The 27916-nt window shown below is 43.4% G+C and overlaps 1 protein-coding gene and 1 pseudogene across 1 annotated transcript in view; one reads left to right on the top strand and one right to left on the bottom strand.

The window, feature by feature from the left end:
- The window catches only part of GALK2 (galactokinase 2), a 138024-nt gene that overhangs the window by 17008 nt on the left and 93100 nt on the right, over positions 1 to 27916 (top strand). Inside the window, exons 3-5 of the mRNA XM_008143127.3 lie at positions 4895 to 5018; positions 19998 to 20088; positions 23221 to 23367. Of these exons, the coding sequence (XP_008141349.1) occupies positions 4895 to 5018; positions 19998 to 20088; positions 23221 to 23367 (362 nt within the window). The remainder of the gene's footprint in view (positions 1 to 4894; positions 5019 to 19997; positions 20089 to 23220; positions 23368 to 27916) is intronic.
- On the bottom strand, positions 8424 to 8874 carry LOC114232015 (60S ribosomal protein L23a-like; annotated as a pseudogene).

Below are 27916 nucleotides of genomic sequence, written 5' to 3'. Positions count from 1 at the left end.
AGGTAGTGTGTCACTTTGAGGAAAAAACTAACTCCAAGACTCTAGTCGCAAATGTTTCATCCTCAGGAGCAGCAAATGTTTCATCCTCGGCATGCGGCCGCGTGTCATCAGAAATGGCTACGCGTGTCAGTGCTGACACGCGTGTCATAGGTTCGCCATCACTGTGCTAAGGTCTTCACTGAAGAACCGAGTATCTAAGAGAGTCATAGATGAGAATGATGAGGAGGAGAGAATGTGGTCAAGCGTCCGAAGAACAGGAGGACAGGAAAAAGGCCTGGAAACAGCAGAGTGGGAGAATTAACAACTTGCTATCTTTAAAGGACTGAAAAGAAGCAATAGCCTCAGATCAGAGCCAAGCTTCCTTTAGTTTTGTGGGTAAAGTTTCAAAACTAAGGATTTTCCTGATAAGTAATTCTTATTCTAGTAAATTTATTGACTATTTTCTGATTTAAAAAAGGGAGGGGGATATTATGTTTCAATGTGGTTAATTTAGTTAGTGCTTGGGATGAAATGAATTTCAGTGTTCATTAAAAGCATTATTATATTTTCTGTTAAAATATGCAGAATGTAATTGTCTTATTATGCTACTTGCCAGCAGTTCCTGTTCCCCACCTGCCCCTTACCCAGAGTATTTCCATAATTTTTGACAAAAGGAAGAATATCAGAAGGCTGTCATCAACACTGCAGCTTCCCCAACGGAATCTGGTGCCTCCATTCAGTTCCACTTCTTTAAATATGTGGTTTTTTACTTGTGAACCATTGTTTTGTATTATTATCTTCTTGAAGGAAGTTGGGGAGAAAGATAACATTGAAAACCACTTCTCCATCTATCATTGTCAATCTAGGAAAAGCCCTTTATTTTTATTACTTTTTATTTTATTATTTTTATTAAAACTTTTTTTCTGTTCTGCATATTTGTTTATTTTGTTTTTTAGATTCAGTTGTTGGTAGATATGTATTTATTGCCATTTTATTGTTCATATTTTTCCTCCCCCTCCTTCTCCTCTTTTTCCTCCTTCTCTTCCTCTCCCTCCTCCTCCCCCTCTTCTTCTTCCTCCTCCTCCTTTTCTTCCTCTTCCTCCTCTCCTTCTTCTTCCCAAAGACCTTTTGGCATTTCTTGTAATCCTGGTTTGGTGGCAATGATCTCCTTTAGCTTTTCCTTGTCTGGGAAGCTCTTTATATGTCCTTTAATTCTAAATGACGGCTTTGCTGGATAGAGTAATCTTGGTTGTTGGTCCTTGTTTTTTATCAGTTTGAATATTTCTTGTCACTCTCTTCTGACCTGCAAAATTTTCCCATGTAGGTAATTACTGCTTTTCTCGTGCTGCTTTTAAGACTCTCTCTTTGTCTTTAACCTTTTGCATTTTAATTATTATGTGTCTTGTTGTGGTCCTCTTTGGGTTCCTCTTATTTGGGACTCCCTGTGCTTTCTGGACCTGTATGTGTATTTACTTCACGAGGTTAGGGAAGTTTTCTGTCATTATTTTTTCAAATAGGTTTTCAATTTCTTGCTCTCTCTCTTCTACTTCTGGCATCCCCATGATATGAATGTTGGTATGCTTGAAGTTGTCCCAGAGGCTTCTCATGCTGTCCTCATTTTTCTGGATTCTTTTTTTTTTCCTGTTCTGATTGGATGATTTTTGCTTCCTTATACAGGGTGTCCCCCAAAAATGTATACACACTTTGAATAATTATTAATTCCAATGGGTTAAATCTGAAAAGGAAAAAATGTCAGTTGAGCTAGCAGCTATAAAGTGTGTATAAATTTTTTGGGACACCCTATATGTCAAATTGCTGTTTTGATTCTCAGTGCTGTCTACTCTATTGTTGATTTCCTCTGAATTATTCTTCATTTCAGTTAGTGTTTTCTTCATTTCTGACTTTTTTTTTAAGGCTTCCATATCTCTGAGTTCCTCAAGTACACTTATAACCAGTGTTTTGAACTTTGCATCTAGTAGATTGCTTGTCTCCATTTTGTTTAGTTCTTTTTCTGGAGTTTTGTTCTGTTCTTTTGGGATATGTTTCCTTTTCTCCTCATTTTGGCAGCCTCCCTGTGTTTGTTTCTATGTATTAGCTAGAGCTGCTATATCTCCCAGGCTTGGTAGAGTGGCCTAATGTAGTAGGTATCCAGTAGGGTTCAGTGCTATAACCTCCCCCTTCACCTGAGCTGAGCATTCCAGGTGCACCCCCTGGTGTGGGCTGTGTACAACCACCTGATGCAGTTGAGCCTTGATTGCTGTTGGCATGTCCATGGGAGGGATGGCTATAAAGACTGGATATAAGGACTGCCAGGGACCACTGTGGAAGATCGACTATGCAGGGGCCCATCCTACCAAGCAGGACTTACTTCAGCAGGTCTGCAGTGCCTGCTAAGTTGCTTGTGGAGTTGCTTGTGGTTGGTGGTGCTTTGATGTGTCTGAAGCTGTCCACTGGGTGCACTGGCTTTGGGGCCTCCCAGGAGGTGCAGGCCAAGGTCAGCCACCATCTGTGTTCTGCCTGGGGCCATCCAGCATGAGCTACAAATTGAACTGCAGATGACTACTACTTGTTCTTGGCTTTGCGGTTCCTAGAAGAGGCCAAGCTTGGAACTTAAGCCAGCTGCCACTAGTGCTAGGCCTGGGACCACTTAGTGAGAGGTACAGGGCATACTGAGGCCAACTGCTGCTTATTTGAGAGATTTTAGGTAAATCTAAAGTATCAGCCAAGACAGGTCATTTGTATGGAAAAGCCACTGGAAACAGCTTGGGTGGGCCCACAGGTTGGTGGGGTCTCAAGGAATCACCAGGGCAAGGAAAATAGTGTGAGCCAGGTTGATGGGGACTCAAATATGGTGCCCATGTGTCGGCTCTTTTGGAGAAGGACTCAGAAAAGGAATAGTGGCTTCTACCAGTACTTCTGTCTGGGAGAAAACTGTCCCTCCAGCTCTGTCCCTGATGCCAGACACTTCAGTTCCTCCCATTATGTCTCTGGTGCCTTTCAGGCTGCTGCCCCACTGTTGGAACTCAGAGGGTGTGAGTCCAAGTAAGTCCATGTGTGGGCCCTTTAAGAGGAACTGCCTGGGACTCCAGCCATCCTTGGTCTTACTCAGCCAGAATTTTCACTGGTTTTTACAGCCAGAAGTTATGAGGACTCTTCTACCTGGCACTGGAACCCTGGACTGAGGGGGTCTGCTGTGGGGCTGGAACCCATCGATCCTTAGCGGGGACCTCCACAGCTGAGATATTCCTCCTGATTTTTATTTGCCATATGTGGGTATGGGAACAGCTTGTTCTGTGTCTCCTTCGTTCTTAACAGTCTCAATGTGGCTTCTTCTTTATATTCTTAACTGTAGGACTTCCAATCAGCTAGATTTCAGGTGGTTCTGAACGATGGTTGTTCTGTAGTTTAGTTATATTTTTGATGTGGTTATGGAAGAACTCTGCCATCTTGACCAGAAGTCTGTTTTATTATTTAATTAATTATTTAATTAATTTTTTAATAATTTAGTGATTTTTTACAGAGAGGAAGGGAGAGGGATAGAGAGTTAGAAACATCGATGAGAGAGAAACATCGATCAGCTGCCTCTTGCACACCCCCTACTGGGGATGTACCAGCAACCAAGGTACATGCCCTTAACTGGAATCGAATCTGGGACCCTCCAGTCCGCAGTCTGACGCTCTATCCACTGAGCCAAACCGGTCAGGGCTGTTTTATTATTTTAAAGGACATATCAATGTAGAAAGAAAAGGCTGGTTATCTGTAAGAACATGTAAAATAATATTTGTTTTAAAAAATATGATTATGCAATTGAATTGCCTTCCATTCATTTTGCATTTCTCAGTTGATCAATGTCTGCCATAGGAGCAATTAGATATAAAAAATTGGTATGGGGCCCGGCCGGCGTGGCTCAGTAGTTGAGCGTAGACCTATGAACCAGGAAGTCATGGTTCAATTCTCGGTCAAGGCACATGCCTGGGTTGCAGGCTCCAGTGTGGGTTGTGCTGGAGGCAGCCAATCAATGATTCTCTCTCATCATTGATTTCTCTATCTCTCTCTCCATTTCCCTTCCTCTCTGAAATCAATAATAATAATAATAAAAAAGATATAAAAAAAACACACCAAAAAAACCTGTTATGGGGAAATATAAATGAGCTTGCTTAGCCCACCTTCTTGAATTGTTATTTTGTAGTTAAATCTTATGTATAACAACCTTGAATTTAAGTGATAATCTGAAGACATTATAGTATAACAGAAAAAAATTCTTCCTGGTGTTTCATGGAAGAATTAGAATTAAAACAATAGTTTACTTCCTATATTTGCTTACTATATATAAAGTAATACAGAATAAATATTCTTTTTCCAGTTTCTTTTTCTTTATCATAGCTATGTGGAGCATATTCAACACAACTTACCAGTGCCAGTATAATTTGTAAGGCATTTGGTTAGACCACAAAGAAAAATAAAGCAAAGCCCTCACCTTTGGTGACCTCATTCTTTAGTAAGGAAGAGAATAGGACTCACATAATGTTAATATAAGGGAGAGTGTACTAAAGGCTTCAATCATTCATATTTTAAAAGTTGATACAAAAAACAACAGAAAAAGGAAATAGTGCTATTGATGCTTCACAATTACTTGAAAGTGTTCATTATGAATCAGAAAGTGGAAAAAAAAACTTACAAAAGTTTAAAGAAGTCTAAAATTGATAGAAAATAATAACTCTTATACTTCTGCTAGCAGTAGTTCCTGGCTCAGATATCTGGGAGAAAAAGAAACCCCCATCAGTTTCTGCCCATAGTATTTTATTTTCTGTAAAAACCTAGCTTGTGGTCAAGTTTTTTCCTCAGTGTCAACTTGTGCTTGCTTCTCTTGTGTTGTATGTTTTCAATGATGAAACATGCTTTCTCTTTTTCCTAGGAGAACATATAGATTACTGTGGATATTCTGTTCTTCCTATGGCTGTAGAACAAGATATGCTAATAGCTGTGGAACCTGTGAAAACACACACTCTCCAACTGGCTAATACAAATCCCTTGTACCCGTGAGTATTTAGGATTGGTACTATGTTGTATGCATGTGTGTGTGTGTGTGTGTGTGTGTGTGTGTGTGTGTGTGTGTGTGTGTGTATCCAAATGAACTCTTTAGGAGCTATCAACTTTATAATAAATGATTTAGTTTATTGAAAATTTGTATCTGATTTGCAAAAGCACCTAAGGCTACTATTTAATATTTGTTTATTTTGTTTGTTCTCTCATTCATTTAAGAAATATTTACTGGCCCTAGCTGGTTTGGCTCAGTGGATAGAGCTTTGGCTCACAGACTACATATTCTAGTCAAGGGCGTATACCTCAGTTGCAGGCTCAATTCCTGGCTCTGGTTGGGGCATGTGCTGGAGGCAACCAGTTGATGTATCTCTCACACATTGATGTTTATCTCTCTCTGTCTCTCCCCATCTCTTTCACTTTCTCTAAAAATCAATGGAAAAATATCCTTGGGTGAGAATTAACAACAAAAAAAAAAGAAATATTTACAGAAGGAGGAGAACCAAGATGGTAGCATAGGTAAATGCTGATACTCACCATCTCCCACAACCACATCAAAATTACAACTAAAATACAGAACAGCCATCATTCAGAACCTCCTGAAATCTGGCTGAATAGAAGTCCTACAACTAGAAAAGTAAAGAAGAAAGTACATCCAGACTGCCCCACCCAAGCTATTTGCAGCAGCTTTTCCATATGAACAACCTGTCCTGGCTCAGGCTTCAGACTTTCCTAAAATCTCTCAAACAAGCAGCAGCTAGCTAGCATGTCAGTGTACCCTTACCTATCAATAAGAGGCCCCAAGACCTGGCACTAGTGCCAGCATGCCTTGCTTTATATCTTGGCCTCACCTGGGCACTTCCAAGCCCAACACAAGTAGCAGCCATCTGCTGATTGCTCTGTAGCTTCTGCTGGGTGGCTCCTCCCAGGGGGCCCCAGAGCCAGTGCACCTGGTGGACAGCTTCAGACCATACCAGATTACAATTCTACACTTCCACAAATGACACACTCAAGGGGCAGACTCAGTGAGCACCAAAGCCCCACTGAAGCAAGTCCTGCTCCATAGGGGTGTCTCTTGCATATTAGCTCTTCCATTGTAGATGCTGCTGGTCCTTACAGCCAATTGGTCTCAAGGTCAACTCCTCCGAGTGATGCCAACGGCAATCAAGGCTCAACCAAAAGACTATGCACACAGCCCACATAGGGGCACACCTAGAGTTCCCAGCTTAGGTGACTGGGGAGGCTGAGCCACTGGGCCCTACAGGACACTTACTACACAAGGCCACTCTACCAATTCCAGGAGACATAGCAGCTCTAACAAATACATAGAAACAAACACAGGGAAGCAGCCAAAATATGAAGATAAAGAAACATGTCACAAATGAAAGAACAGAAGAAATCTCCAGAAAAATAAATAAATGAAATGGAAGCAAGCAAACTACTGGATGCAGAGTTCAAAACAATGGCTATAAGGTCGCTCAAGGATTTTAATGAGAGCTTCAGCAGACTTAGTGAGACTTTTAAGGATCTTAGTGAGAAGTTAAAAGACATGAAAAAGGACCTGTCAGAAATTAAACATACACTAACTGAAATAAAGAATAATTTACAGGGATTCAACAGTAGAGTAGAGGATTCTGAGAATCAAATCAATGAGTTGGAATATGAAGAAGCAAAAAACAATCAGAAGAGCAAAATGAAAAAAGAATCCAAAAATATGAAGATAGTGTAAGGAGCCTCTGGGACAACTTCAAATGTACCAACATTTGCATTATGAGAGTGCCAGAAGGAGAAGAGAGAGAGCAAGATATTGAAAGTCTATTTGAAGAAATAATGGCAGAAAACTTCCCCTACCTGGTGAAAGAAATAGACTTACAAGTCCAGGAAGCCTGAGAGGCCCAATCAAGATTAACCCAAAGAGGCCAAGACACATCACAATTAAAATGCCAAGGGTTAAAGACAAAGAGAGAATCTTAAAAGCAGTAAGAGAAAAAAGTTAGTTACCTACAAGGGAGTGCCCATATGATTGTCAGCTGATTTCTCAACTTTGCAGGCCAGAAGGCAGTGGCAAGAAATATTCAAAGTGATGAATAGCAGGTACCTACAACCAAGATTACTCTACCCAGCAAAGCTATCATTTAGAATTGAAGGTCAGATAAAGAGCTTCACAGACAAGAAAAAGCTAAAGGAGTTCATCACCACCAAATGGGTATTACATGAACTGTTGAAGGGTATTCTTTAAGCAGAGGAAGAAGAAGGAGGAGAAGGAGAAGAAAAAAGATAAAAAAATATGAACAATAAAGTGGCAATAAATACATATCTATCAACAATTGAATCTAAAAATCCAAAGAAACAAACAAGGAATCTAATGAACAAAATAAACTGATGAATAAAATAGTACCAGAGGCATGGAAACATGGAACAGATGGACAATCTCAGAGGAAAGGGTGGCGGTTGGGCAGGAAGATGTTAACCAAAGATCTTATATGCATACTAGAGGCCCAGTGCATGAAATTTGTGCACTCAGGGGGGTCCCTCAGCCAGGCCTGCATTCTCTCACAGTCCGAGAGCCCTCAGGGGACATCCTTAGTGCTGCTGCGGAGGCAGGAGAGGCTTGCCAGCTGTGAGCCCAGATTCTGGCTGAGTGGCACTTGCCAGCTGTGAGCCCAGATTCTGGCTGAGTGGCGTTCCCCCTGGGGAGCACACTGACCACCAGGGGGCAGCTCTTGCATTGAGCGTCTGCCCCCTGGTGGTCAATGCGTATCATGTCTACCAGTCCTTCCACTGTTTGGTCGATTTGCATATTAGCCTTTTATTGTGTAGGGTATGCATTACCTATGGTCACAGACAATAGAGTAGTGAAGTCCTAGGGTGGGTTGGGAACTGGGTGGATGGGGGCAGTGGAGGAGAAGGTAAGAGGGGACATCTGTAATACTCTGAACAATAAAGATAAAAAAGAGAAATATTTACTGAAGATTTATCATGTGTCTGACGTTATTTTAGATACTGAGCAATACGAAGATGAAAATAACTGTCCCTGCCTAGAAGTTATTCATCATCTAATGTGGTAATTATCTCCAGGAAAGTCAGAGCTGGTGCCTTTCTTATGTTACTAGGGCACCTTCTGATTCTCTTGTCATAGCATTTTACCATCTGTATTGCCATTATCTGCTTACTTGTCTCTATCCCCCAGTAATTATAAGCTTTGTGAATTCAGGTACTGTTGCCTCACTTCTTCAGTGCTACAGCTTCAGTGTCAAACATAGAGTGGTATATAATAGATTTAACTTTCTAGTATATATGCTTTATGAAGTTAAGAATATACTTTCTGTTGTTGCTATTTTTATTTTTTATTTCTTTTTACAGTGTAAAATTTTTATATTTAGAATTAGGCAGCTGACCTCGGTTTAGATGATCCCAATTTTGTTGGCAACATCCAAAACATCCTAGTCAGGAGCCAGTCAAACATATGCCTTCTTCTCTCCATCAGGACTGATCAAGGTGTTGAGCTTGGCTGCATCAATGTCACAGAGCCTCTTCACACCCTGTTTGATCTGGTGCTTGTTGGCCTCGATGTCCACAATGAATACAAGTGTATCGTCTCTTCTGTCTTCTTCATGGCTGATGGGCAGTCAGGGGGAATTTGATAATGGCATAGCAGTGACACTTGTTTCTCCTGGGTGCGCTCTTCCAAGGATATTTAGGCTGCCTTCAGAGCCTCAGTGTCTTTGGCTGTCGGAAGGTGGGTGACAGTGAGGATCTTTTTTTTGTGTGTCTGTGGATACCTTTCTTTGTCTTCAAAGCCTTTGCTTTAGCTTTGGGAGGGGCAGGGACTTTCTTCCTTGCTTTAGGCACCATCTTTATAAAAAGGACAGTTTTTAATTCTTAGTTTGCTAAGATTTAAAAAATAATTGATGGGTATGGAATTTTATTAAATATCTACTCAATATTGATGTGTTTTTTTAAATATGAATTATACTGATGAATTTTAAATATTGAACTGTCTTTTTATTCCAGGGATGAGACCTACTTGCTAATAATATATTATGATGGATTTGACTTGATAAGTACAAAAAAAAAAAAAGATCTGGCATATAATCGGCACATTATATTTTTTGGCTTATTGTTCATTGGACAATTTGCCTGCAGTTATCTTTATTCTGCAATTATTTTATGTGTGCCTTTGAAAAGGCATTATACCAGGTTGTGCAAGATATAGAAATTCCTTATTTTTATATGGAACTTATTGTATAAGATCCTTTCATTTTCTATTTACTTTGCATAATTGAGACTATATCTTACGTACATTTTGGACCCTTTATAGAAAACCTTACATTATCTCAAACACAATTTTGTGTCATTGTTTGCAAATATTTAATATTGGGTGCATAATAATTTGTCATATTTATTTACTCCAATTCACTTAACAATTCCCATTGCTATAAATATGTGGTTTCAGCTTTATTTTATTTTTTCACAAAAGCAGAGCCTGAGAGAGACTTGGATGAAGGTGGAGTATTTGGGAAATGATTCCAGGAGTGGTAGTGAAATAGCATGGGGAATGAGTTAGGGAAGCAGAGGTAAATTATCAAGGCAAGTATTCTCTGCTGAGGATAAGAGGCTTTATTCTACTAGGACCCTAGGAATTCTTCACATGTTGTGTAGCATTCATTGCATGGAGATACCATAATTTATCTATTCACCATTGATGGGCACTTACATCATTTCCAGTTTTTGGCTATCCTATATAATAAAAGGCTAATATGCAAATTGTCCCCATGGGTGGGAGTTCGACTGACTGGGAGTTAGACGTGCACTGACCTGGGGCGGCGGCGGAGTGGGTGGGGGAGGGGGGCGGAGGGAAGGAGAGGAGGGCGGGGCCGGCGAGCAGGTGGCGCCAGGCCAAGGTGGGTGCAAATGGGGTCCTGATTGCCCCACCGGTCACCCTACAGACAGCGACTGGCGACCCACAGATCGGCCCTGATTGTCGGCCAGGCCTAGGGACCCTACCCGTGCATGAATTTAGTGCACCGGGCCTCTAGTTATGAATAATGCTGCTAAGAATAATTGTGTTTAAATCTATGTGTAGACGTGTTTCATTTTTCTTGGGTAAATACCTAGGGGTGGACTGTCTGGTTTAACTTTTCAAAAAATTTGCCTACTTTCCAAAGTGGTTGTAACATTTACATTTCAACCATCAGTGTATGAGAGTTCCAGTTGATCCACATCCTTGCTAACGTGTCTTTAAATTTTAACTACTCTGATAAATATGTAGTAGTAGTGCATTTTGGTTTTTAATTTCTCTAATGATATTGAACATTATTTCATATATGTTTTTTGTCATCTATATATCTTCTTTGCTTAATGGTCTGTCTAAATTATTTGCCCATTTTAAAGTAGGTTTTTTATCTTCTATTATTGATCTGTAATCTGTAAGATTTCTTAATATATTGTAGATACAAGTTCTTTGCTAGATGTATGTCTTGCAAAATATTTCATCCAATCTGTGGCTTGAATTTTCATTTTCTTTACTGTGTTGTTTGAAGAAGAAAAGTTTTTAATTTTGATGAAGTCCTAATTTTTGATTTTTTTCAGCCCTAATTATTGAGTTTGTAGTTTTTGACTGCATTTAAGAAACCTTTTTCAAACCAAAAGTCACTAAACTTTTCCCCAGTGTTTTATTTTAGAAGTTTTATAGTTTTAGTTCTTATATTTAGGTCTATGATTCATTTTGAGTTAATTTTTGTATGTGCCATGCGATAAAGGCTGAGGTTTTTGTGTTTGCCTGTGGCTGTCCAATTGTTTCCCACCATTTATTGGAAAGATTATTTTCCCATTGAATTATCTTGAAAAGCAATTGGTAATATATGTAGGGATCTATATCTGGATTGTATTCTGTTCTATTAATATATTTGTCCATCTTTATGTCAATAACACAGTATCTGAAAACTGTAGCTTTATAAGAAGCCATGTGAACTCAGGTTGTGTAAATATTCTAATATTGCCTTTTTAAAATTTGTTTTTGCTATACTAGATCTTTTGCATTTTCTCATTAATTTTAGAATTAGCTATTCAATTTCTATGAGAAAGCATGCTTGGATTTTTATTAGGGTTGTACTGAATGTATATATCAATTTGGAAAGAATTGACATCATAATAGTATTTACTCTTTTAATTCATGGACACAGTATTTATCTCCATTTATGTAGGTCTTCATTTTTGCTCAGAAGTATTTTGTTGTTTTGAAGGTACATGTTTTGTTAAATTTTTCCCTAAAATTTTTTTTAATTTTTTTTTTTAATCCTCACCCGAGGTTATTTTTCCATTGATTTTTAGAGAGAGTAGAAGAGAGGGAAAGAGAGAGAGAAACATTGATGTGAGAGAAACACATTGATTGGTTGCCTCCTGCACACACACTTCGACTAGGGCCTGGGCTGGGGAGGAGCCTGCAACCGAGATATGTGCCCTTGACTGGAATTGAACCCGGGACCCTTTGGTCAGCAGGCCAACGTTCTATCTACTGAGTCAAACTGCTGGGGCTAAGTATTTACTTTTTTGATAATATTGTTCTTGTAATGGTCCAGCCTAGTTCCTGACACAAATAGGGTAGACACTGGGCAAATGTTTGTTGGAAGAACAGGTGAATGAATGAATAAAATGTGTAAGTGGAAAGTGAGTCATGTCTGCTCATTTTGAAGACTTTTTTCTTAGCATTCTACAACATGGGTATAAGAATGGAGAAAGCAGATGGGTGAGGTAATGCAGAAAAACACATTGGTGGGAAATGAGTGCCTGTTTTTGAACCTTAGGAAAAGGCTGGGCAGAAAAATAAAACGGACAGAAGATGATACTCTAAGCCAGTCAACAGAGCCAAATATCAACAGTACAACGATTGAAATTTCCTTTGAGAGCCAAATTTTTTAAACTTAAACTTCTTCTAATGCCACTTCTTCAAAATAGACTTGCCCAGGCTGTAGTATTTTGTGGAAGAGCCACACTCAAGGGGCCAAAGAGCCGCATGTGGCTCGCGAGCCGCGGTTTGCCGACCACTGCTCTAAGCAAATGGCATCTAAAAGAAAGCAGGTGTAGCCATACTTAGGAAAAATAGACTTCAAGCCAAAAGAGGTAATGAGAAGGCAAAGATGGACATTATGTAATGATAAGGAGGACATCAAGAAGATATAACATTTATTAATATATATGCACCCAACTCAGGAGCACCAAAATATATAAAGCAACTATTAACAGGCTTAAAGGGAGAAATTGATAGCTCTACAATAATGTAAGAGACTTTAACACCCCACTTGCACCATTGGATAGAGCCTTCAGACATAAAGCCGACAAGGAGGCCCTGGCCGGCTAGCTCAGTTGGTTAGAGCATCATCTTGATATGCCAAGGTTGTGGGTTCAATCCCCAGTCGGGGCACATACAAGAATCAACCAATGAAATAAGTGGTGATTAGAGGCCCTTTTCCCCCAGGGTGTGGTGCTATAGAACAAGTTTTTGCTATAGCAGCTGAGCTCAGGTAAGTTTCTCTTACCTGAGCTGTCTATGTTTGAGAGCCAGCGTTTCCCACCTCCCTCGCCTCTGCCAGAGGTGTCCTAGGTGCCCTCTTCATTGCTGCTTGTGCTTCTGGAGTCACTGGTGCCTTGCTGCAGGCAAAGTCGCTATAGTCGCACGGGTGTCGCTGCCAGGATCACAGGGATGGCGTGTGCCCCCATTGCTTCTGGGGTCATTTGGGTATCGGCAGTACCTTGTGGTGCAGGGATGGAAGGGGTTGGGGGATAGCTGGGGTGCTGCCTGGTTCTCTTGTTGTTGACTTTTCTGTGGCCAGGAGGTCAGAGACTTCTGTGCTGCCTCCACTGCTGCTACTGAGCTCTCCAGTGAGGCAGCACCGCTGCAGCCAAGGGCGGGAGCCAGAGCCCCAGGGGCTGATGCCATGGCCACTGCTGCTCTTCTTTTCCTCCCTATTCCTCGACCCCCTTCCAGGCCATGGTGCGGGTTGGAGTTGCAGCTTGGTCTTCATCGCTGCTACTGTGCTCACCAGGGCTGTGGGCTTAGCTGCCACGAGGAGCCAGGGGCAGGAGCACCATCCCTGCTGTTCCTGCGTTCTGCCTGCCCTATGCATTCCCATCTGCCGCCTCAGATGTACAGTGCATGGATCTCTCAGACTTCTAATGCCTTGAGCAGGGGAATCTTTCCTGAATTATTGATGTCCCACCAGTTATAGACTGAAGAGGAGAGACAAAGGGAGCATCTCACTTACCATGATGCTGACATCATTTTTCCCAATATATTTTTACTTCTGTGGGTGATGATAAAGTTTGTGATCTGGAGTCAGACTGTATGTGTCTTTGGAGTCATTAAACCTCTCTAAGCCTCCAGAATGCCTCCTCTCTCCAGCCCATGATGCTGACTATAGAAATGATGCCCTCTTGGCTTCTATCCCACCCCATGATACACATCATCACATGATAGTGGTATGTGATTATGACTTGAGTTCATTGGCTAGGTTACCAATACTTAAAAGATTAGCCCTTTCCTTTTTCCTTTGTTTTCTTCTGAATACCTTGCACACTTAAGTGGTCATTAAATATTTTCCTTAGGAGATGATGTATTCATGTTGTTGAATAAAGAAAATGTATGCAAGGTATGTACTACAGTGACTGGCACATAATAGGTATTTAGTAAATTATGTGAAGAGTACTCGGTCAATATGGGGAATGTTGCTTATTTTCTCACTTTTAAATTGATCCTTAGCCCCTCTTGCATTTCACATATTTTGTCCTTTGGCTGATTTAGAAGCCTGTTAATTTTTCATGTTGAAATAATTTTTGACTTACAAAGAAGTCACAAAAGTAATACAAAGAGAGGAGAAACCAAGATGGCGGCATAGGTTAAACACCTAACCTGCAGCCGGGCACAACAATTTCAAAAATACAACTAGAGGTCAGAACGGACATCGTCCAGAACCACAGGAAAGTTGGTGGACTGAAATGCCCACAGCTGGGGGGAAGGAGAAGGCCACGGGGACAGTCGGGGAAGCCGTAAAAGCCTGAGGTATGGAGAAACGGGCGGAGACACGAGCACACGCGCCTCCGGGGAGGATGGAACCGGAGAGGAAGGGGCGGCTGATGACCTGGCCGGAGTTCACTGGCAGGAAGGAGATAAAGGCTCCGGAGTGCGCTGAGCGCCGGCTCCGATTGCACTGAACCCCATTCCGGGCGAAACCCTGGGAAACTCACTCACTTTCGCAACTCCGCCGCCCCCGCAGGCCGCCCGGCCCGGGACGCTGGGGACGCCGCCGCAGCGGCGGCGCCTGGAGCCCGGTGGCCTCCCAGCACCCGTCCCCGCCGCGCAGCCCCCGCGCGCCTTGTGCCGCGGGCCGCGCGCCCCGCACACCGGACGGAGGCCCGGGCGCCCTCTCCGTGCACCTCCCGGCGGCGCTAGACTTCAGTAGAGTTGACTGAATTCAAGGGATTAAGAAGTACAAATTGGGAAGTTTGAAAAAGATGGCGGCGGAGGTTAAAGGCTGTTCTGTTGCCTCGCACCCAGCGAAATCGGAGGGGATGAGGTGTGGAGGCGCGTGGGTCTGGCTGGTGGCGGGGGAAAGGGGCTTTTGTTCCAAACCTAGGGGAGATTAGCTCTCCATCACCCTGAAATCCATCTTCTGGCGAACCCCGGGAGACCCAGATGCCTGCGGGGAGAGGCGGGACTCTTGCGGAGGTGCGCCCAGCAATCAGTGTTTGCTGCGCTGGAGTGCGGAACGAGGGGACTTAGATACGTGGAAGGCAGAAGGACCAGACTCACAGCCATCGCGGCTCGCCGCACCATGGCCTGTTGGCGCCCTGAGACCACGCCCCGCCCTGGGACCCGCCCCGCACGTTTTGAAGACCTGCCCCGCAAGTCTTGCAGGCACACCTGCGCCCCAAGCAACGGCTTATGCATGTGGGTGGCCTGCCCTCTGGCAGCGGACCAGATGAACTGCTGTTCTAGTCGGACTGCTCCAGGGCCACTCAGACAGGAGGAAGAAACTACAGTTTTTGCTGTAATCCTTGCTGAGTGCCTAAGGCAGTAGCTGATCTACATCCCATTGGAGACCCAGAAACGAGGGCATCTAGTGGTCTGTGGGAGATGACACCAGATTTCAACCACGTGCATAAGGGACACATTCAACGGGAATATTCAGTGAGCGCCAAAGCTTTGCTGCACCAAGACCCGGCCCATAAACGAATCTCCTGCACAGCAACTCTTCCTTTATAGACAAAGAGAGCCCCCCCAGTGACACCAACAACAATCAAGACTTAACTATACAAAGGAGGACCAAGATGGAGGCATAGGGCGGAAGCCTGATTGTTGCCTACCACAACAACTTTGAGACTACGACAAGAGAGCAGAGCAGACACCATCCAAGACCACCATAGGGCTGGCTGAGTAGATGCTCTACAACTAGAATAAAAGAGGGGTATGTGGGATGATGCTGATGCCGGTGACCCAAAGACCACACTTTAAGAACTACGGCTCAGGCGACACAAAAGAACTATGGCTCAGGCGATACAACAGCGGCCTGGAACGTGCTCGGCGCAGTTCCCCCGGCAGTCTCCGGCTGAGGGGACGGCTCCACTGGCAGCCAAGCACGGACAGACGAGCCCCTATGAGACATGGGGTGGGAGACTCCGCGCTTGCTGACCTCCGAGTCCGTCAAGAATCTCAACGCCCCGGAAGCGGCCAGGTGCGCATGCTCGGCGACCGGCCACCAATGCAGACCCAAGGGCCGACGCAGCGACGCCAGACCGGCCCACCGCCATGCACCGGGTGCACCGGAGCTTCGCCGAGCCGCCGCCCGACGAGTTCTGCAGCAGCCATACTGGAGCTCTGGAAGGATGGCCAGGGGAATTGCTGAGGGGGGATTGACCGGCAGGAATTGGGATCGGGAAGACGGGGCCCCGCTGAGACCCGGGTGCGGGCGGGGTTGCGCGCCTCTGGGCTCGGGTGTGGTCACACGCCTCTGGGTATAAGTGAGGCCTCACGTCCCTGGGTCTAGGTGAGGCCACATGCCCCTGGGTCCAGGTGAGGCCGGACTCCGGGTCCGGGTGAGGCCATGTGCCCCTGGACCCGGATGACGCTGGATCCCGTGCCCGGGCGAGGCCAAGCGCCCCTGGGTCTGAGAGAGCCCACACACCCCTGGGTCCAGGCGAGACCATGTGTCCCTGGATCCGGGTGAGGCCGCGTGCACCTAGGCCCGGGTGAGCCCAAGTGGCCCTGGGTCTGGGAGAGGCCAAGCGTCCCTGGGTCCGGGTGCGACCATGTGTCCCTGGAGCCGGATGAGGCCTCGTGCACCTAGGCCCGGGTGAGGCCACGTGCCCCTGGGTCTGGGAGAGGCCAAGCGTCCCTGGCTCCGGGTGAGACCATGTGTCCCTGGATCCGGGTGAGGCCTCGTGCACCTAGGCCCGGGTGAGCCCAAGTGGCCCTGGGTCTGGGAGAGGCCAAGCGTCCCTGGGTCCGGGTGAGACCATGTGTCCCAGGATCCGGGTGAGGCCTCGTGCACCTAGGCCCGGGTGAGCCCAAGTGGCCCTGGGTCTGGGAGAGGCCACGCGTCCCTGGATCCGGGTGAGACCATGTGTCCCTGGATCCGGGTGAGGCCTCGTGCACCTAGGCCCGGGTGAGCCCAAGTGGCCCTGGGTCTGGGAGAGGCCAAGCGTCCCTGGGTCCGGGTGAGACCATGTGTCCCTGGATCCGGGTGAGGCCTCGTGCACCTAGGCCCGGGTGAGCCCAAGTGGCCCTGGGTCTGGGAGAGGCCAAGCATCCCTGGGTCCTGGTGAGACCATGCGTCTCTGGATCCGGGTGAGGCCTCGTGCACCTAGGCCCAGGTGAGGCCACGTGCCCCTAGGTCTGGGAGAGGCCAAGCGTCCCTGGGTCCGGGTGAGACCATGCGTCCCGGGATCCGGATGAGGCCTCGTGCACCTAGGCCCGGGTGAGCCCAAGTGGCCCTGGGTCTGGGAGAGACCAAGCGTCCCTGGGTCCGGGTGAGACCATGTGTCCCTGGATCCGGGTGAGGCCTCGTGCACCTAGGCCCGGGTGAGCCCAAGTGGCCCTGGGTCTGGGAGAGGCCAAGCGTCCCTGGGTCCGGGTGAGACCATGTGTCCCAGGATCCGGGTGAGGCCTCGTGCACCTAGGCCCGGGTGAGCCCAAGTGGCCCTGGGTCTGGGAGAGGCCAAGCTTCCCTGGGTCCAGGTGAGACCATTTGTCCCTGGATCCGGGTGAGGCCTCATGCACCTAGGCCCGGGTGAGCCCAAGTGGCCCTGGGTCTGGGAGAGGCCAAGCGTCCCTGGGTCCGGGTGAGACCATGTGTCCCAGGATCCGGGTGAGGCCTTGTGCACCTAGGCCCGGGTGAGCCCAAGTGGCCCTGGGTCTGGGAGAGGCCAAGCGTCCCTGGGTCCGGGTGAGACCATGTGTCCCTGGATCCTGGTGAGGCCTCGTGCACCTAGGCCCGGGTGAGGCCACGCGCCCCTGGGTCTGGGAGAGGCCAAGCGTCCCTGGGTCTGGGTGAGACCATGCGTCCCTGGATCCGGATGAGGCCTCGTGCACCTAGGCCCGGGTGAGCCCAAGTGGCCCTGGGTCTGGGAGAGGCCAAGCGTCCCTGGGTCCGGGTGAGACCATGTGTCCCAGGATCCAGGTGAGGCCTCGTGCACCTAGGCCCGGGTGAGCCCAAGTGGCCCTGGGTCTGGGAGAGGCCAAGCGTCCCTGGGTCCGGGTGAGACCATGTGTCCCTGGATCCGGGTGAGGCCTCGTGCACCTAGGCCCGGGTGAGCCCAAGTGGCCCTGGGTCTGGGAGAGGCCAAGCATCCCTGGGTCCGGGTGAGACCATGTGTCCCTGGATCCGGGTGAGGCCTCGTGCACCTAGGCCCGGGTGAGCCCAAGTGGCCCTGGGTCTGGGAGAGGCCAAGCGTCCCTGGGTCCGGGTGAGACCATGTGTCCCTGGATCCGGATGAGGCCTCGTGCACCTAGGCCCGGGTGAGGCCACGTGCCCCTGGGTCTGGGAGAGGCTAAGCGTCCCTGGGTCCGGGTGAGACCATGTGTCCCTGGATCCGGGTGAGGCCTCGTGCACCTAGGCCCGGGTGAGGCCACGTGCCCCTGGGTCTGGGAGAGGCCAAGCGTCCCTGGGTACGGGTGAAGCCAGATCCTGGGTCCGGGTGAGGCTGTGCGCCCCTGGATCCATCCGGGTGAGGCTGGGTCCCAGGCCCGGGTGAGACCACGCGCCCCTTGGGTATGGGTGAGGCCATGTGCCCCTTAGTCCGGGTGACGCCGTGCCCCTGGGTTCGGCCGAGACCAAACCAGAGGGAGTCGGACCTCCAATACCACCATTTGTCCACCATCCTGAGCTGAGGGGTCAGTGCTGACATGTACACATAAGGAACTACTGGACATCGAAATTGGGTCTCAAAAGAACTGTTGGTCCAGGGGGAAGCTCGCTACAGATTGATTCATTTGCCTGTCAGCATAACTATTATTGCTCGTCTCACATTCAGTTCTTATTAGTATATATCTAGTGACATATGATCTCGCTCATCTAGGGGAAATGATGAACAACATATACTGAGGAACAAGAACAGAACCAGAAGCAAGGAGGCATCGATCGGACTATCGGGCCTCAGAGGGAGGATAAGGGAGGGTAGGGGGAGGGTCGGGGGAGGGGGAGAGTTCAACCAAAGGACCTGTATGCATGCATATAAGCCTATCCAACGGTTAAGTTCAACAGGGGATTGGGGCATGCGTGGGGAGAGGGGTGGGATGGGAATGGGGGGATGAGGACAAATATGTGACACCTTAATCAATAAAGAAATTAAAAAAAAAAAAAAAGTAATACAAAGAATTCCTACACATTAATGGATATATCCTCATGCATTATATCAAGGAGGCATACAATGTCCCTTTACTGGTGATGGTTAGGATAGTACCTGCCAGATTTCTTCACTATAAAGTTACAGTTTTTTTTTTTCTCCTTGAAATAATATCTGGTGAGGAAATACCTGGAGTGTATATAAGTATCTTTTTTCTCATCAAGTTTTTACTCAGTAACTTTAGCATCCATGGATTCTTTCATGAAACAGTTACCATGGAGTTTGCCAAATAGTGATTTTTTAAAATTTCCATCATTTTTCTATATCCAATTAGTTGGCATTTGACTCTAAGGAAGTGCTTTCTCTTCTCCTTCATGTAGCTATTCATTTGTTAATTTATATCAGTGTGGATTTATGGCATCTTATTTTATTCAATGAGTTATGAGAATCAGAATCATCACTTGTTTTATTTCTTCCTTTTTTCCTTAAACTGTGCATACGATAAAATTCTATGGGTGGCAGAGAGTGTGGGGAAGACGGCTTTGAGCACTTCCATTGCAATTATCAATACGCCAAACAGCAGGGCCAAAGGATAAGGTTTACACTAGCATAACCAGGACCATCATGAAATAAAAAGTGGTATAGATTATGCTAAAACATATTGTTCCTCTCTGTTTCAGGAAATAATAAGGGTCAGTTGGAAGTAGTTTAGTTATTAAGGTCACTATAACTTCTCTTAACTTTTTTTTTTAAAATATATTTTTATTGATTTTTTTACAGAGAGGAAGGGAGAGGGATAGAGAGTTACAAACATCAATCAGCTGCCTCCTGCACACTCCCTACTGGGGATGTGCCCGCAACCAAGGTACATGCCCTTGACCGGAATCAAACCTGGGACCCTTCAGTCTGCAGGCCGACGCTCTATCCACTGAACCAAACCGGTCAGGGCACTTCTCTTAACTTTTAGCGGCTGGAGATGTTTGTTGTTTTGGGGTAGGCGGTGAAGTGCATATACTGTATTGAAAATAAATGGAAGATGAGATTTCAGTGTCACTGCCTGGGCACAAGATGGCAGCAGTCAGCCATTGATTTTGCAGCACAAGGCCTGGCCTGACAGTTATGGTGTCTTGTTTTTGCAGGGACTTCAGTACTGGTACTAACAACATTCAGATTGACAAAACCAAGCCTCTGTGGCACAACTATTTCCTATGTGGATTTAAAGGAATTCAGGTAAATTGGTTTATAAGGCACCTACTAACATTTGAGACTGTGATGTCGATTGTATCAAGATTTATTTACTCTATCATTTTTGTCTCCTTTTAATACTAACTGATGTTTCTGTTCTATTTTGCTAATTTATATATTTCAGGGGATGGGGTAGATATGACTTTTTCTGTGTGGTTTTCACAGGGGCAGTAGTGGCTGTTCACAGGTCAGGTACATCTGACATCTTTCTGGTGTTTTAAATTTCCCCTCCAAATTTTCTTTGGAAGGATACATTCTAGTAATATCATTCACATTTTGTTCCAGCTGCATTAATTTAACCTCTTAAGTCTCAGATCTGTTATCTATAAAATGATGTCACTGCTATCTTAACAGGGTGGTTGCAAGGATTACACAATGCTTGATGTGTAGTAGACATTCAATAAATGGTAACTACTACTATTATCCCGTGGGCTTACAAAAAATGTAGTGAAATTTATTAGAATAAGTATTTTCCACCATAGCAGGTTTGGCTCAGTGGATAGAGCATCGGCCTGTGGACTGACACGTCCCGGGTTCGATTCTAGTAAAGGGCACATGTCTGGGTTGCAGGCTTGATCCTCAGTGGGGGATGTGCAGGAGGCAGAGCCGATCAGTGATTCTCTCATCATTGATGTTTCTATCTCTTTCTCCTTCTCCCTTCCTCTCTGATTAAAAAAATTTAAAAATAAGTATTTTCCTAGAAACTTTGAATAATTACTTTGAACATCTCTAATGCCATGTATAAGAACAAGAAAATAAAATATTTCCTTTCTCCTAATTAAAAAAGTATAAAGGACAAAAAGAAAGTTGATTCGTTAAATCAATTTAATTTGTTATTAAAATCCATGTTTTAGAGAGCTTGTGTTCCTTACTGCCTGGTAGTCTGATCTGAAACTTTGTCGTGAGTGGCCCAGCGCTCAGTGGCCTGTCTGTTACAGAAACACATCGCATTTATTTCTTATGTGTAGTCTCTAATTATGGAGGTTCTGGTCTTGGAGTTTCTCCTTCCCTTCCTTCCTTTGTTCCTTCCACCCTTCCTCCCTTCCCCCAGATACATGGTAAAAATTTATGGGAAAAGTTATTGGAAGGTTTTAAACCTTCAAATGATTTGACTTGTCATGTGTTATTGGGAATTACAGTATTTGGAAGCATTTACCTGGCAAATGCAATTTGATCTTCCTTATAGCAGCATGCCTTTTGTAGCATATGGGTAAGGTAACCTAAATAATGCATGTTGTTTTGTGTTGCTTTTGAGAATTTCAGGTCCCAAAGCCATCCTTTTTGGTTTGATAACTTATGTGCAAAAGCAGGTTTGTGCAATGAATTTTTGACAGAAAAGTAATTTCAAGTTAGCCTGTTCAGAGACCTTCCAATTCAAATACTAGAAAGGTCCAGAGGATAATCTGTTTATATTAAATCGAACATGTTATCCTTTTGGGATAGAGCTATTACAGAATTTGGCAAAAGCCATTTGCATTTCTGAATCTGTTATAAGTTTTAACTTAAACATTGCATGATAAGTTTGTAAGTATGATTCACATTCATGACACCCTGTGAATCAGTTTATGGTTAAATATATAGCATTCAACAAGGATTTTTTTAAAACAAGCTGTCTTGATGTTCTGTATAAAAGGGCATTGGCAGCAGCAATTTATAATCTGTTTGTATTTCTGGAAAGGAAATTTTTAGATGACTTGAAATCAAGAAGAGAAGTATACATCCAACTGAATCTCTTCTTTTGTGGTGCATAAATTTTGCCAGTTTAGGAAAACAAGGACAAAAAAATTAAACCAGTCCTTTTTTTTTTTTTTTTGATAGAGTTTTGTTGTTACTTTGATTATTCTAACAGTTTATTGAAATTTCTCCATAGAATAATATGTATGATGAAATGCATACTTATGTAATATGATAGCATTTTATACTTTGGTTTTGAGCCTTTTGAGTAATTTGCAAACAGTGGTACTTTTCTTGATGAGGAAGTGGCCTTGAATTTATTTATTTACTTTTTAAAAAATATTTTAATTGATTTCAGAGAGGAAGGGAGAGGGAGAGAGAGATAGAAACATCAATGATGAGAGAGAATCATTGATTGGCTGCCTCCTGCACACCCCACACTGGGGGTCAAGCCCACAACCTGGGCATGTGCTCTGTCCAGGAATTGAACCGTGACCTTCTGGTTAATAGGTCGATGCTCAACCACTGAGCAGTGCTGGCTGGGCTTGAATTTATTTTTAATCTTAAACCACAAAGGTTATATGTGATAGCATCCTAAGTGTCATCCTACATATTCATCTAAGTAACCTAGAGCTTTCTATCTTTAGATCAGAGAAATAGAGTTTCCCTGCTTTGTTTAGAGTCTGTACTCTTATTTGTGGCTGAATTATAATTTGGCTGTCTTGAAAGCTACCATATGGCTAAATTGTATCTATAAACTCTAGTAAAAATCTGGATTTCCTCATATAGCTGACTTACATTAAACCACAGTGACAGTGTGCTGGCTCAGATTTCTGATTGCAATGGAGAAGTTCTCATCCAAAAATTGGAGACCTGGGTCCTACTCCTAGCTCCCTACCCATGATCTTGGGAAAGTCTCTTAATATTTTGGTGTTTAGGTTTTTTCATAAGGAAAACAGAACTGAAAGTTTGGACCCCTTTTTCTTCAGAGGCCCTTCTGAAGAAACACACTCCATAGAAATAAGCTACTACTTGATGTTAGAGTTTTACATCTTAAGAGTGTTGGGATGTACTACATAGTGATTTAACCTATCTTGCTAATAATTGTGCATTTCATTTCTTGCTACTTGAGAAGTTTAATTATAACTATTCAATATTTTCCCCTATTTGTTCAAATCAATTAATGTCCAATAAAAAGATAATTCAAGGCAATTTTAGGAAATGGATCAGTAGCTTTTTGTTGAACAGAGTAAAAAGTAATCCTCCTATTACCAAACCCTTACATAAAATGTCATAGATGCAACCGAATTGCACAAGTAGTTTCTATAAATAGCATAATAAGTCCATTGATAGACTTTTGCTCCCTGCGGAGTAAAATAACACTTTGCGACTCCTTGAATCCAACACCAAAGTGACTAGTGCTGTCTTTTCTTCTATCCTTAGGAACACTTTGGTCTTAGTGAACTGGCGGGGATGAATTGCCTGGTGGATGGGAACATCCCTCCAAGTTCTGGCCTCTCCAGCTCCAGTGCATTGGTCTGTTGTGCTGGCTTGGTGACACTCACAGTTCTGGGAATGAACCTATCCAAGGTAACCTCACAGAAACCTCTTTTTCTAAAGATATTAGTATCTGAATATGAACATTAGAATGTCTTCCTTTGATTGGAAAACTTTGTCTTACTTAACAGACTATACATACATGTATTGTAACTTAACAAGCCTTGCTTGTGATAAACCACTCTAAGGTAGCTGATACCTTCCAAGCAGTGAGTATATCTGTGAATAACTATATTGAAATGCTCTTAATCTACAGTGTGGAGATTGAATGAATGAATACCTTTTAGATCACCTCATTAACTAGTTTAGAACAAGAAATTCTAGGCCTCATGGTTGAACCTGCTTATTTTCACCCAAAACTTTAAATATTTGACAAGCAGTGGGTAAAACCAGGCAATAAAGGAACTGAACAGCATATCTGTTTATGCCAGAAGGTTAGTCACTGATATAAACTTAAAAAAAATATTGCATTACCAAGAGGAAGTGCTTATTTAAAGGAAACATAAATTCTACAGGAAGTCAGAAAGCCTTAACTTTACAAGTTCACATAAATCTCCAACTTTGCAGTTCAGAGCAGGTGTGCTCAGCTTTAATTAATGCTTTGAGTTCTGGTTTCAATAAAATGTTATCATAGGTTTTTTTTTAATTTCATATACATACACTACCAAGTTTATAAATGGTTTTGTGAACACAGATTGGGCATCAGGCGGATCAAGAGAAAAGACATCTACATGCTTAGTCTTTTTTAAGGCTATCTAAACTTTCAGTTTGAAAATTTTATATATAAGAGAAAAGAGAGAAATGAAGGAGAAAGCAAAGCCTCATAGCATTTTCCTTACCTGTCATATGTAATTATACATTAATTATCCCTTTGTAAGCAATGGCTTATTTGGAGGGAAGGATGATTTGCTTGTTATTGTTTGTTTATTTGAGAGGAGAGAAAGCAAGGGAATGAAAGTCCATAAATAAAAACTGTCTTAATTTAACCATTATTTATTTAGTGGTTCCTTTGTGCTAGGTAATGTTCAAGGCATTGAAGATATACTAGGTAGTTTGAACCCTCAACAGTGCTTATGATCCAAAAGGGGAACAGAGACAAGTACACAGGCAACTATTATATAAGTGCTATGCTATGGCAGCAGATCTAACCCAGATTTAGAGAGCATAGGACAGCTAAACTGAGACACAAGGATTGTAGATGTTAGTCAAGAAATACCGATAGCAGGAGAACACTGATAATATCAGATAGGCATGTATCAGGTGGAGGCCACATCATGTGGAAATATGTAGGGTAAGAGTGATCATGGCTTATTGAAAGAACTAAAATGAACCTAATTTAACTGAAACACAGAGTAATTTGGATGACAGGGTAGAAGACTAGCTGCTTGTAAACCATGTTGAATAATTTGGGCTTTATCCTGATAGCAGTGTAAAAAAAAACACCATTGCAAACTTTTAGGAAGGAGGGTAACATAATCATATTTTAGAATTATCACCCTGGCTCTATTATAAAATCTAGATTTGAGGCCAACAGTATTAGCAGTAGGGAGATAATTTGGTTTAAGGAAGTGGCAGTGAAAATGGGGAGAACTGACTGGTAAATTTAAGGCCCATCTCAGACAGAATCAATAGGACTTGATTATTGATTGGGTGTGAGGACACAAAGAGTCAAGGAGTATATTCAGGTCTCTGACTTGGTATGAATCATGGGAATAAGTAATAGAGATGGAAAACTAGGTGTAGGGGAAAATAGAAATGTTGAGTATGAGGAATCTGTGGACATACTGATGGAGTTATTTAAAATTTAGTTACAAACAATACCTCTAAAGGAAGATCTGGACTTGAGGTGGTCCATTTGAGAGTCATTAGTTTGTAATTAATTTTGAAGCCATGGGAGTAGAGGAGAATATCCAGGGAACAGTGCAGGTAGAAAGATAAGGAAGAGTATGACAGATTCTGACAGGCACACACATTTGAGGGATGGCAGAGGGAGAGATGTCCACTGAAGAGAGTGAGTAGTCATCAGACGGATGGGAGGAACACCAGAAAGCGAGGCAACAGCAAAGACAAGGAAGAGAATATTTCATGGAAGGAGTAGCAGCGGTGTCAGATGCTGCTGAGAGGGTGGGACAAAGATAAGAAGTAGCCATTAGTTTTAGCATGAAAGAAGTTGAATAAAACTTTGGAAAAAGCAGTTTAAATTAAGAAGGGGTTGAAGAGTCTATGAGAGGTAAAAAAGTCTGGCTATGCCTGGAAAAAGAGATAATCTGGTATCTGTGATGGCTTGAGGTCATGGAATTAATTTCTTTCTTAATGGAAGGATTGGTGAAACTTTTTTTTGGGGGGGGGGCATTTTTTTCTGGCCCTTCAATGGTGTGAATATCTAAGGCAGTGGTTCTCAACCTTCCTAATGCCGCGACCTTTAATACAGTTCCTCATGTTGTGGTGACCCCCAACCATAAAATTATTTTCGTTGATACTTCATAACTGTAATTTTGCTACTGTTATGAATTGTAATGTAAATATCTGTGTTTTCCGATGGTCACGACCCACAGGTTGAGAACCGCTAGCAGAGTCGCCTAAGACCATCGGAAAGCACAGATATTTACATTACGATTCATAACAGTAGCAAAATTACAGTTATGAAGTAGCAACGAAAAATAATTTTATGGTTGGGGGTCACCACAACATGAGGAACTGTATTAAAGAGTCGCGGCATTAGGAAGGTTGAGAACCACTGATCTAAGGGAAAAGAAGATAAAGAAAACTTGAACCTTTGGAATTAAATTTGGATGTCCCTGTGCTTTCAAAGTAAAAAATAGCAACTATTTTGCCTTCAAAACAGACACGTAGATCAATGGAATGGAATAGAGAGTCCAAAAATAAGCCCACACGTATATGATTAATTAATTTATGACAAAGAAGCCAAGAATATACAATGAAAAAGGACAGTCTCTCCAATAAATGATGTTGGGAAAACTGGACAGCCACATGCCCAAGAATGAAACAGGACCCTATCTTACACCATACATAAAAAGGAACTCAAAATGAATTAACCACTTGTAAGACCTGAAACCATAAAAGTCCTAGCAAAAAACATTGGTGGTAAGTTCCTTGACATGGTCTTGGTGATGATTTTTTAAAATTTGACATCAAAAGCAACAGCAACAAAAACAAAAATAAACAAATGAGGTTACATCAAATTAAAAAGCTTCTGTACAGCAAAGGAGACAAAAACCCAAACAATCCAATTAAAAAGATGGGCAGAGTATTTGAATATTTTTCCAAAGGAGACATACAAGTGGTTAATAGACACATGAAAAGATGCTCAACATTACTAATCATGTGAAAAATGCAAATCAAAACCACAATGACGCATTACCTCAGATCCGTTAAAATGGTTATTATCAAAATGATAAGAAATAACAAGTGTTGGCAAGGATGTGGAGAAAAGGGAACCATTGTGCACTGTTGGTGGGAATGTAAATTGGTGCAGGCACTATGGAAAACAGTATGCCCTATACAATTGAAGACAATAATTGCTGCAACAAAAAGGTAGCCCTACTTATCATATCCATGTGGAACTTGTTAATTCATTAATACACTAAATGTCATATGTCTGAAACCAGTCTAATGATGTCTAAGTCACCCAGAAAATCTGGAAGACAGAAACTATGAGTCAGAATGGAACTGAGAGAAGAGTATGGTGTGATAAAAGACCTATGAAATAGAAAAGGCTAGAGGTTTCAAGATGACAGAATGAAGACATATCTACTCTTTCTTTTTCCATCACTCATTCATTCTTCTTTTCTCAAATAATCATCCCCAAACAGCAGGGCGACAAGAAAAGAAGGCACAAGTTCCATCTTTGATATAATCAAAGAGACATAAATAACCCTAAACCACAAGATACAAAGATGGAAAGTACGTAAAGGATGGTGCATGACTTAGCAGACTGGAGAAAGGTCAGAGCCAAGTGCTTGTGAAGGGAGGGCTTGCTCACAGCCCTCTGGAAAGGCTTAGGAATTAGAAGCACCAGTACCAGAAAAGGCAGGTGGGAATTTATTTGAAAGTCTTTCTGAGGATCCATTAGACTCTCAGAGCCCACTGGTTAAGTAAGGAGACCATTTCCTTCCACCTTTGCAGGAGTCTCTGGAGAAATAACATGGGGGCTCTAAGTATAAAGAAAGGCAGGAGGAGAACAGAATTGAAAATCAGGGGATTAAAGGATGTTCTGCATCTCAACAGTGACATTCCCAACTCCCTTCCTCTGGTCAGCTCTGGCACACTGGCAGCCTTGCCAGCCCCACTGGGAATACTGGATGATCCTTCTGAGAGGAAACTGATCCATCCTGGAGACAAAATGACATTTGGTGACCTCCTCCCACAAAAATTCTCTTGCTACTCTAAGACCCTGTTAGAAGCCCATTTACAAAGTTTCTAATCAGCTTTTTAGTGACTCACTATTAAATATGATAGAACATTAAGAGATAATTAGACTTTGGAAGAAAGCCTCCAACATGAAGCAAACAAACAGAGAAGAAAGGATTCAGAGAAAACAAGGACAATGCTGAAAGCAGAA

This window comes from Eptesicus fuscus, chromosome 5 (assembly GCF_027574615.1).
Source record: "Eptesicus fuscus isolate TK198812 chromosome 5, DD_ASM_mEF_20220401, whole genome shotgun sequence".
NCBI lineage: Eukaryota > Metazoa > Chordata > Mammalia > Chiroptera > Vespertilionidae > Eptesicus > Eptesicus fuscus.
This window is presented reverse-complemented; position numbering and strand designations above follow the sequence as displayed.